The 12,288-nt window shown below is 40.4% G+C and overlaps 1 protein-coding gene across 2 annotated transcripts in view; it reads right to left on the bottom strand.

Moving 5' to 3' along the window:
- Positions 1-12,288, bottom strand: part of LOC148347022 (glutamate receptor ionotropic, delta-1-like) — a 219,611-nt gene that overhangs the window by 38,201 nt on the left and 169,122 nt on the right. For both annotated transcript variants that reach the window (XM_088322995.1, XM_088322996.1), the window contains exon 9: positions 467-568. In XM_088322995.1, coding sequence (XP_088179121.1) covers positions 467-568 — 102 coding nt within the window. The remainder of the gene's footprint in view (positions 1-466; positions 569-12,288) is intronic.

Raw genomic sequence — 12,288 nt, 5'->3', positions numbered from 1 at the left:
TTCCTTTCATCTTATAGGAATGAGGAATGCAATTCGGTCCATTACTGCAGCAAACACCAATGACACCACAAAAAGACATTTCTGTTTTGCAATCTGGTTGCCCTGGTGCTGTCATCCAGAAAGAAAGGGTTCACGTTTATTTAGACACAGCCCTCATTTGTGTTTTCTTTTGGGGCAATAGTAAAAATGTGCGTGTCTTTGTAATCACCATCTTAAATGTTTTTTATGTCCGTTTAAGCCTGGGGCTTAAAATTTGGTGTGTTTTGTGAAAAGCTAAATTTAAATATGAATAATTGGCTTTTAAACAGGTGCGCTCCGTAGTCCGGAATTTTTGGTAGGTACTTCTAAAAGCAGGTCATCTGTAAAGTAACTGTAATGTTTTCAAGGTTGCTGTGAAAACACCGTTTGACAAAAATCCTACCATACTTGTTATATACTGTGTCTGATACATAAACGATTGTCTTACCAGCAATGTGACCACTTTAACGGTGACTCCCTGCATGCCGCTCTCGATGCGGCTCTCCTTCAGACTGCCATTCAGACCGTGCACCGCGTCCCACGTAGCCAGCTGGCAAGAAGAAAAAACAAAAAGAACACCAGAGTGAGCTAGGCGACCAATCAAACCAACATGCTGCTATCTGCAAGTGGACGACCAATCAAGATCAACCCCTGGCACCAGCGAGCTTAGTGCTATCGCATTTGTGTGATAAAATTCTAACTGGTCCGCCGCCGCTGTCATAAAATTGATAATATGTGGGATGTTGACAGCAGTATAAATTAAGTTAGTCTGGCCCAAATAACATCACCAGATGATGTCAGTGGTCCTTTGGCCACCTTATCCTTGGCTTTTTGTGAGAATTTTACCCCACCCCATTTCCGACACGGCCTCTGTAAATATAAAAAGGAAAGTTGACTGCAAAGGCCGCCGCAAGACAAGGGGCAATTAGATTATTCTATATTCTCCGAAATTCAAAACAACTGCGACTGCCTAATTTTCCAAGAGAGTGTGGCTGCTTTCAAAGAATAGAATATCTTTAAAATCTATACAAAACATGCCGACTACAAAAATCTAACTGGAATTTAATGCTATGAAGAGGTGAAGCAACTGGACGCTCTTTAACGGCACGGAAGCACTTTTTCACGAGATTCTGTGAGTCAAATGAAAATGTGACAAAGGCAAGCTACAGAGTATCGACACCAAGTACTGCAAACCTTTCACGGAGGATACATTTATTGAAAACTGTCACGGACCGCCAGGCTGAATGTCTACCCTCACACATTTTCAGCTTACCAAATCTGGTCTGCTTTTGATCTGCAACCTCAGTGGAACTGTTTAAATCCAGGCTTAAAACACACATATGTTCTATACCTAATGAATGACCTATATTTCATGTTGACAATATCCGTGTATTATTTGTTATAGCAACATCCATTGCAGCCTGGTCATCCTGAAAGAGGGATTACCTCATGTGTGGTCCCCACTCAAGGATTCTTCATTTTCCTCATGTTGAGGTTTTTGAGTTTTTCCTTGCCCTCATGTCGGTTTCAGATCAGAGGATGTTTTTATAATAGTCTGTAGTCTGACATGATCTGTGGTTTGTGCAGCCCATTGAGACGCCTTGTGATTAAGGACTATACAAATAAACATGACTTGAAAAGTTTGGACATCCCTGGCATAGATTTATTGGTGTGCGTCCACGATCACCACTGCAGGTGAGGTTCTTGCTCGGGCCTCCACTCAACAGGTAACAATAATTAAATGAATTAATGAGTAAGTGGTCTTTATTGTCATTATACAATAGTACAAAAAAATTGGATCGTTTCTCCTTCCAGTGGAAGGAGTGATGTAGCGAGCGGCTGGCTAGCTGCTAGTATTAGCTTCAGCCAGGGCTCCGTGATGATTAAGATACAAGTCGGTTTTCCACAAGGTGTAGCTCCAGGTCATATGTTTTCTGGGTGATGGATATGGTGTTGATGAGATACAGGCTCAAACTTTGCTTTCAGTTGTGGGAGTTGCATAACTAGCTTTTGCTTACTCTCCCGACGCCGCCTCTGTCGCTTCCTGGACCCGATAATAAACAACGTTGGTGATGCTGTCATAATCTCGGTAACAATGTCCACAAGCTACTGTCGGGTGCAGTGGTGTAACCCCGATGTATGCTTGGATGGGGTCAAAGAAATAAAAGAACTGAACACGAGCGCCAAGGGCTGCTGTGTCCGTGCGTGTCAAAATATTGGATCTTTTTTTTTTTCTTTAAGTACTTTGAAATAAACGGTAAAGTCACAGAAAAAGCAACGTATTACAGATTCCTCTTTCAGTTAAACGTCCCACAAAATTATTGTAGACCCGTGATAACGTCAAACTGAGTCTGTGGGACCCAACAAGTCTGGCTGATGGTCTTCTTCCGGTTATGCGAGTGACGCCACTCGAAAACAGTCGTTTAATTGTAGCTGCAACGATAGTCGATGCTGATGACGGCTGGAGATATTTGGGAAAAATACACGTTCACGGCATTAGGAAATAGTTATAGATCGCGGTACAGTCGAATTATTTTTGTCCACCAAGCAGGGAAAGGATTCTTCGACGGACCGTAGGCAGCTGTTAGTGGTGCATAGGAACAGAAAACTGGCAGACCCTTTTGTGTGTTAGCTAGATTTAAATACATCAATGTTGCTTCGACAGTATCCCTCCACGTTGGCTGCTCCATGCTTTAACGTTTGCTGGCTCCGTTAGCATATTTTGTGCACTTTGTCCTCATTGTGATCGCTCACATCAACAGATGACAAAGTGAACATTAGCAGCTGCAGCTAATAAGAGATGCAAGCAAGTGAAGTCGTCGGTGTGACGCGACAAGAGATAATTAGACCTGTTGGCTAACGAGGCCGCATTATTGTTACTTAATGATTGGGCCGCCTACTGTTAAGATGCCGCCTTTCATAATGAGTATGTAGTGCCTGCTGCTAATTAGCAAACACTAGCTAACCACATTCCCAGACAGTGAAATACAGGTCAAACTGGTGAGTCAATCGTGTGTTTAACTGAAAATATGTGGGTGGTGAGTCTCTTAGTGATGACAGGTGTAAGCATAGACCATCTGTGTCTGGCCGCGTGTTCAACTTCCTGGATTCCAAACGAGTATTTTTGTATATTTTTTATTTAAAACAAAAAACAAAAAACTAAATGAGAAATTAACAGAGTATTCTAGGCTTGCTATCAGTACAACATCCTCCCTAAAACATTCCTTCATTCTTTCATTATCTGCACCGCTTACCCTCAATAGGGTCGCGGGGGTGCTGGAGCCCATCCCAGCTATGTTCGGGCAGTGGGTAGGGGAAACCCTGAATCGGTTGCCAGTCAGTCACAGGGCACACAGAGAGAGACAACTCACTCATTTACACCTAGGGACAATTTGGACCAGCCAATTAACCTGACATGCATGTTTTTGGAATGTGGGAAAACACTGGAGTGCCCGGAGGAAACCCACGCGACCACGGGGAGAGCATGCAAACTCCACACCTCTGTAAAACAATCATCGTAAGTTGGCTCACTCCTGAATTTATAACAAAGGGGGCGTGGATTGAACAAAAATTCTCAGGTGGCATGATGAGATCATGGCTGATTTATCTCAACACCACTTAGAAATATCCCTGGGAAAGTACTGATAGAATGCACACATAGAAACATCAAATGAATACATCAAGTCAATATTGTAAGGTAAAGCTTTAAATGTTCCTTATATACTATATTCTATACTCTTGTATCCAAGATATACTTTTATTCTCTTCTTATATCTGTATACGTTTATAATTCTCTAGTGCTCCATAAGTGTGTGGATTTGCGATTTCACTTGGTGTTCAGGAGCAAGCACCTCCAAGGTCAAAAGATTGCTTTTTCTCCCACATTTCGTTCTTCTTACAAAGTGTCGGATTTGGGAGAGTTTGACTCCCACATTTCAAGCCGCTCGAAAGCTTGCGTTTCTCCTCATAGAGACGCATTGTGTTTACAAAGTTTCATTAAACTTACACGCCATCTAGCGACCAACATAATAGACTGCATTTATATATGTGATTCCTGTCTAAACCAATTAATTTCCTGTGTTCATATGAACCAACCAGATGTGTAGTTTCCTTCTTGTGTTTTACAATAAATGAGCCTCCTGAAAAAGGAGAAGCGTGTTTTTCCGTGAGTCGGTCCTGGAGAAACACACCTCCGATGGAAGGGGCTATCAAAAATCAAAATCTCCGACTCAGAGTGTGTTCTTTTCTTCATTGTACTATAATCTCAAATTTTAACCTTGACAAATACTGCATTCAAACATTTGGTTAAACATAAACTGCATTTAAAACAAGTAAACGAATAAGGTGAGTAATGATGTGATATTAAAATAATAAAATATATATCGTTGGAAAACTCATGCAATCATAAGCTAACAAGGGTTAAAACAAATACAATGAAAGGTTTAAGATTGTCATTTCTGAAAGGTTTCTTTAACCCTGTAAGACCCAGCAGGGTAATTTTTTTGTTCTTTTTATAAAAAGTTGTATAAATGTTTTTTTGGGGTTGTGGATTTTTTTCATGTGCTATTGTTTAGACTCCACCTTTTTACGGCCGAATTCAAGCATTCATAGCAGACATATTTGATATTTAATCTTGCATGTGCATTAAGCCATTCATATGATTTTAAATAAGTAGAACTTTAATATATTGCGGTATCTGAACAATACATGTGTAAATTCTTTCACGACAAATCCCTCCCTCATATAGGTGTTGGGTAGCCTACATTTTCAGTTGCATTAGAATTTAGCACTGGGAAACGCTACATTAATTTGAGCACAGCCCATAATAATTGTCTAAAATTCAGCAATGTAATCCTTGCTTTAATACACATTTCATAGTACCCTGTTTAGGTGTAGCATGAAGCTGTCCACTTGGGCGCCACTCCTATCTTTGAAAACATACATATTTCAAGCATTTTTACTGATTTCAAGAAACCGTACAAACCCTGTTACTTGGACTGGATATAATACCTCTAAAAATTATTTTCTTATTTTCTTTTTTTAATCATAACACTTACTAGACAAATATGTTCTTATTAAATTTACAGTATGTGAAATACATTCATCAAATGTAAATTAGAGCATGTTGTATTTATGTTGTAGTGTTCAGTGTTAGGGTGGAATAAACGTGGCGGCCACTCCAAAAAATCTAAGCTTATGAAGCTGTTTTATATGATTAGGCATATTGTTTGTTATAAAATATAATGTTTATAGCAAATACTCTATCAATTCCTTACCACGTGCAAAATTTCAAATGGTCAATGAAACCCAAGAGGTGTATTAAGTTTATTCATCCATTTTCTGCACCGCTTATCCTCAGTAGGGTTGCAGGGTGTTAAGTTTATTCTGGTTTTAATATTGGACACAGTTTGTTGGTTTGACTATTATCGCGCTCTTTTGTTTATTGTTTTGACTCTTATGAACAATTTACTTCATTCAGCGAATCACGTTGCTATTATTGGAAATTCCAGAGCCTTTGGGGGGGCGGAAGGTTGCCTTTGTACCTAGGAGAATAAACAAAACAGTCTCAGGGGAGGGCTTTTAGAACAAGTTGGAATTTCTTCTCCAAGGTTTAGGCTCTTCCCCGTTCTCCTTGCAAGTTAAATATCCATTGATCCATTCATCCATTATCTGCACCGCTTATCATCAGCAGGGTCGTGGGGGTGCTGGAGCCCATCCCGGCTATCTTCAGGTAGCCAGCCAGTCGCAGGGCACACAGAGAGATAATTCGCTCACTCATTCACACCTAGGGACACTTTGGACTGGCCAATTAATTTGACATGCATGTTTTTGGAATGTGGGAGGAAACCGGAGTTCCCAAAGTAGACCCACGCATGCACGGGGAGAACATGCAAACTCCACACTGGAATATTCTATCTCATGACCTCAGAACTGTGCTGCGGAAGCGCTTACCACACACCCTGCTGCCTAATATCCATTGATGCCTTCTCTATTTATTTTGAGTCTTTATTAAGCCAGTGGTCCCCAACATTTTTTGTACCACAGACCGGTTTTAATGTGTGACAATATTCTCATAGAACAGTCAAATAATAACCTTAATAATAATAGCAATACGCCTAAATCCACTGTTTAATCACTACACCAATGTGCCCAGTACACACACATGGTATTTAATTGTCGAACCAAACGATCCAAGGCCTGGTACTGGTGCGTGGCCTGGTGGTTGCTGACCACTGGACTAAACTATAAGTTTACAAGAATATGTTAAATAAATTAAAGTTATGTTTTGGGCACAGATATTGGAATGAAGCAAATGTAGAAATATATTAATCCTTCCACTTTCAAAAATCTCATCTCATCTCATTAGCTGCACCGTTTATCCTCAGTAGGGTCGCGGGGGGGGCTGGAGCCCATCCCAGCAATCATCGGGCAGTGGGCAGGGGGACACCCTGAACTGGTTGCCAGCCAATCGCAGGGCACACAGGGACAGACATCTCGCTCGCTCATTCACACCTAGGGACAATTTGGACCGGCCAATCCACCTGAAATGCATGTCTTTGGAATGTGGGAGGAAACCGGTGTGCCCAGGGGAAACCCACGCAAGCACGGGGTGAACATACAAACTCCCCACAGGAAGTCCGGTAGCTGGCTTTGAACCCACACAGGAGGTTCCCAAGACCTTAGAACTGTGCCGCACACGCGCTAACCACTGCGCCGTCGTGCTGCCCACTTTCAAAAATCTCATCTCACCTCATTAGCTGCACCGCTTATCCTCAGTAGGGTCGCAGGGGTGCTGTTATTTCTTGTGGAAAAACAATGAATTAATTCAGAGACCCCTTGCTACTTCATACTTCGGTTATCACTGTTTTACTGTTGTTCGGATTTTCAATTAAATTATTAATATTAACGTATAGTGCATTCTTTTTAATGGACAGCACACAGCAAATGCTATCACGTTGGCAGGTGAGGGAGCGCTTTGTGTGTTGGGTGGGTGTGATTGTCTGTGTGCACGACTGTGATAGGCTGGTATATGCTGTCAGTCAAACAGTGAGGCGGGCGCAAAAGTAAATGTTTTTACCCAAAACAAACTGACAAGCACAGCAACAGCTAGTATCTAAACTACAGACAAAAAAGAAAAGAGCATTTTTTATCGCAACACACTCCGACAAACATGCAGTCATGGATAAGATTGTCGCAACAGATCTGTTGTGTAAACCTAATCTCTCTTTGTCTCTCTTGTGTCAGTACTTAAATGTAGTTGAAATGATTAGTTTTAAATAAAATTGTAATCCTGCAAAGTAATCCTTATTTTAACTAAATTAGCGGTGTCCAACTCATTTAACCTGGGGGTCACATGCTAGAGAAAACAATCTCACTTGGCCAGACTAGTAGATTTAAGAGGAAGAGAGAAAAAAAGAGAGGGGGGAAAAAGAGAGGAGGAAAGAGAGCAATATAAAGAGAGAGAGAACAAAGGAGTTCCAGTAAGGGGGAGAGAGCGAGAGAGAGAGAGAGAGAGAGAGAGGGCAAAAGAGAGAAAGCGAGATAAGGTAAGAGAAAGACAAAGGGAGAACGAGTTAGAGAACTAGAGTGCAAAAAAGAGAGAGCACAATAGAGAAAGGGAGAAAAAGAAAGGAGAAAGAGAGAAGAAAGAGACAGGAAAACAAAGAGAATGAACTAGAGAAATAGAGAAATAAAGATCAAAGATTGAGAGAAGAGAAAAACACAAGCAAGAGAAAGAGAGAGAGAAACAAAGAGAACTAGAAACAAAGAGAGAGAAATTGAAAAAAGGAGAGAACGAGAGAAGAGATAGGAAAAAGAAAGAGCAAGAAAGAGAGAGAAATTGATAGAGAGAAAGAAAAAGAGAGTAAAAGAGAAAAAGAGCCAAAGATAAAGATAGTGAGGAAGAGAAACAATAGAGATAAAGAGAGAGGGGTAGAGAGAGAGGGAGATACTACAACAGTTGCTTTACAAGTGGTGCAGGTGACATCAAATGGGCGTTTAAAACTGCAGCTCATTTTTCTCTTGCGCTTCTTTTTGTTGTCTTGCTGCCTGGATTACAACCCTTGACGGGCCTGATCCTTCCCACAGGCCGCCTGTTTGAAACATGTGGACTAAATATACCTGTAATTTGATGACGTCCCTTTTTTTCTATAACAGTTTCTTTGGATCCTAAATACGAAACGCCGTTACATATATTCCGTTACTCCTCAATCCTGACCACCATAATGAAAGATTAAAACAAGAAATAGTAGAGACCGAGTTTATGTCTTTAAATATATTATTATTATTATTATGTCCTTCCTCATCTTGATAACACTCTGTGTGAAAGTTAAGACTCCATCCTGATATTGTTTGTTGCTGTTACTAAGTGCATAATTGTTGCAAATGTTGTAGGAGAGGAAATTAGCGGCCCCCGGGGCTTGTTTTGCTTTTCCTGCACCGTTGGAGAGGGGGCCACAGTCACCATTAGACCCATTTTCTTAGCCACTTATAAGCTGAGCGGGTCGCTGGGCCACTGCAGCCATACAAGATGATTTCAATGCAGCTAATGGCCTCTTTAATGACTGTGGAGCAAAAGAGAGTGGCAAACACTTGGACACAATGCAGTAAGAGAAAAAAAAAGAAGAAAAGAAGAGCAAATAATACCCACGCCTCTTGTTGAGTGTATTGTACACGTGCTAGTCCCCCAGTAAAAACCCCAAACTGAACAAAAATGGAAAGTGTGCCTAATAAATCGGTGTGCCTTGTATCCCAGAAAGTACAGTGGATACAATTGAAAATACATAGTTACGCTTAAAATTTACCGTATATGTTAACTGTTCTGCCATTGATAAACTAACAGAGTCCTTCAACTGCCCTCTTGTGCATAACATGTTATTGGTTGGTGCTAAAAGAAAACAAAAGAGAAGCACAGAACCTTGACGTCAGCGTAGGCACCAACTTTCGAATAGGGGGTGGGCAGATCGAACCAAATATCGATATTATTGATACTAAGCAAGTACTTGGCTCGAATCAATAGTATTGTCCTGTTATCGATACTTCGCTACTTCACCGTGTTCCTCAAACCGCTGCCTCTTTGTGTCTTGTGCCTGTTACCCTTTTAGCACCTTTCCCTATCTGGCCTGCTGATACATTGAGCTAAATCTCTGCATTCACCCTGACAGAGGCAAACAGGAAGCGTGGTGTGGACCTTGTTTTCAATAACAGAAAAGGACAATGACATGTGTAATTAGTGCAGTAAAGTGGTCTCCTACGTGGCAAGTTCACAAAATTACATATACACAAAAAAGCTCACTTTGCAGAGAGCAGCGAATTGAAACCAAAAATATAAACATGTTACTGTTCCTAAACAAAAACCTGTGGCTGCAGAGCAAATGAGGGAAAAGTGACGCATTATTTGAATAACTGACTTCATTTTCAAAATATTGTGCAATGGAAGGTATTTCAGTTGTTTGGTTCACATTGTTAACCGGTATTTGTATTTTTCTTAGATTTCTGCTTTTTTGGTTTGACTCTCTTGGCTTTTGTTCTGAAAGAGTGTAACAGAAACATTCACATATTTTGTCATTTGATAACAAAAATGAAACATTTCGGAGCCTAAAATCATTTTACTATGTTAGGCATAATCCCAAGGGAGGAGGGATTAATTAGTTGATCATGAAATTTCCAATCAAATTGCATCGGTTATTCATCCATCACTACTACCGTGTATTTACTCGGATTGATCCCCAAAATCCTAGTTTTTCCCACCCTTACTTTCGAACACTTATCTTATACACTCTTTTGTTGTTTCTTCGGAAAATAATTGTCCGTAAATATAAAGGGTATTGTAATTACTTAATAAAGATTTTTCGTACAAAACTAGGTCCTCTTGTTTGAATTGACGTTAGCATGTCTTAGCTTAGTTTACAATATATTTCTCTTATTGAACAGCTAAAGGGACTTTTTTTGTACGGACGCTCCCCTATTCACGAACATTCGACTTACACAAAACGATAGATAAAAGAAATAAATTGCGGGATGTCGAAAAATATCTGGACTTTGCTGTAAGTTAGATGTTGTATTCTGTGCACCTTTTCCCGAGTAAAGGACAATACTGTAGTGTTTTTTTCCGCCGAGTAGCGCTGTGAGAGGACGCCCAGCATCCACCCCGAAGAAGAAATCCGGCTTCTACTTCCTGGTTCGTGTGTAATCATAACAACGTGTACTATATCGCTAGCACGCTAAGAACTTTGACGTTTTTATTGTTCAATATCTCGTGCATCCATTCAATATGGTTGGTGTAAAGTGTAAAGAAGAGGCGGGCCCTTTCTTCTGAAACAAAAGTGGAATAAGAAAGCGTGATGTGGTTGAGAAACTTTTTACCAAGGAGAGAACCTCTTGAAGCGCATCTCCCAAAAGTAAGTTAAACCTCATTTTATTCAGTACAACACAATACAGGTTACTCATATAAACTTTAAACATACAAAATATAGCTCTGAATCAACTTACGAACAAATTCAACTTACGAACTATCGTCCGGAACCTAGCTCGTTCGTAGGTCAGTCAGCGTCTGTACTCAGTTTTTAGGTTTAAGGCGACATTATAAGGGTAATGGTTTAGGACAATGTCAGAATAAACAACTAAGAGAAATAAGTCTGCTTATTTGGGACGTTGTTCCCTAGATGTCTAGCTGGTGAAAAGGAAGATACTTCGGAGTGAGGACAGTATAGTAACCATTATTGAATGAATTAATCAATTTTCGGGGTGAAACCAGATGCCATAATGTTTACTTATGTTCTATGAAATGCATTCTTTTAATTTAATTGTAGTTTTAATTCCATGCGTATTATGTATGAAAAATACCTTATCACCTTGTCATCTGGTGCGCCTATTGTACGGTAAATACGCTACATCACTGGTTCTTAACTGGTAATAATTCAGGACCCAGCAGTTTACTATTGACATGTTGCAGCCTGAATCAAAGAAAAATATTTTATTAAATTATTGTCATTATTAGATTATGGCTATTTTAAGCGTTCCAGGCGGAGGGACAAACAAAAATGTCCTTTTTAGACTGCCATACTAAAAAAGTTAAACTTTTTGCAGCAAATCTCCACTAAATATAGAAAAAATATTGAAATTAAAGGAATGTCCTGTTAAAAGTAGAGATCGTATAAATAACTTTGTTTATTTATTATTTTTTTTGCCAATAAACGAGGTGACCAGCAAAACCAAACCGAATTCATGTATACTCGCATGTAAGCCCACATCACATGAGGGACCCTCTAAAACTAAGAATAAAACATTAATAATTATTAATTATGTAGTTATTGAAGATGTCACACACCAGAAACGGACACAGGACCTAATAGTGCTCGTTTTCTCAGTTTTTATTAATAGAGAGGGAGAGCAGGGCTTGCTTCCACGATCTGATGGTTGACGGAAAAGAGGAGCAGAAGATGCGGAAGTGGCACTTCTGTGTCTAGCGAGGAGGGTCGAAGACAGGCAGGAATTACAAGTCGCTAGTCGGTACTGGAGAACAAGGGCGTGTCAAGTTCGGAAATGAGGTCGGCAACCGGAGGCAGGCAGGTAACGGGGCAAACAGATCGGATAACGGGCAGGCAGAACGAGTCAGGTCCGGAAACAGGTTGGCAACGAGGATCAGGCATAGAAAAACAGGGCAGGCACAGAGTCTGACGTAAGAGCTTAGCGAGCTGGGAGCAACGGTTCGCATAACGATCTGACAGGGATCCCTTGGAAGGTGGGGGTTTAAAAAGAGTACATCAGCCAATCAGCTGTCCGGGCTGTTGGCGCCAATTAAGCAGTCGCAGGTGGTCTGAATCGGCAATCATGACAGAAGAAAAATATGCTGGTGAATATCTCAAAATAAAACTCTTTTAAAACAATTTACTGCACCTTCCGGCAGCGCTTAAATGACAGATGCTCATACACTATTAATGTATTTTGAAAGTGTTTCCTTCTTCAAACGTTATTATCATTGTTTTCCTCTTTTCTCCACCTTTATTATTAAATATCTTGGGACCCATTACTATGGACAGACAAAGGAAATCAAACCAAAAAAATCACAATAAAATGAGATGTGGTCCCTCTCAAACGCGCCAATCGACTGAACTGTTACAAGGGGAATAATCGCCATTAACTGTTAAGGAGTGTAATTGACCCTCCATTCTTTCTTCTAAGCAGGAAAGCTTATTTGTGAACCACTTTTGTCTCCTCCCCCACCAGTTGAGAAACGCCTGTTGTTTGAAATCATTTCATCGCCACAGA

This window comes from Urocampus carinirostris, chromosome 19, assembly GCF_059441175.1.
Source record: "Urocampus carinirostris isolate Australia breed hairy pipefish chromosome 19, RoL_Ucar_1.0, whole genome shotgun sequence".
Taxonomy (NCBI): Eukaryota; Metazoa; Chordata; class Actinopteri; order Syngnathiformes; family Syngnathidae; genus Urocampus; species Urocampus carinirostris.
The sequence above is the reverse complement of the archived record's forward strand: the minus strand, read 5'-3'. Positions and strand labels throughout refer to the sequence as shown.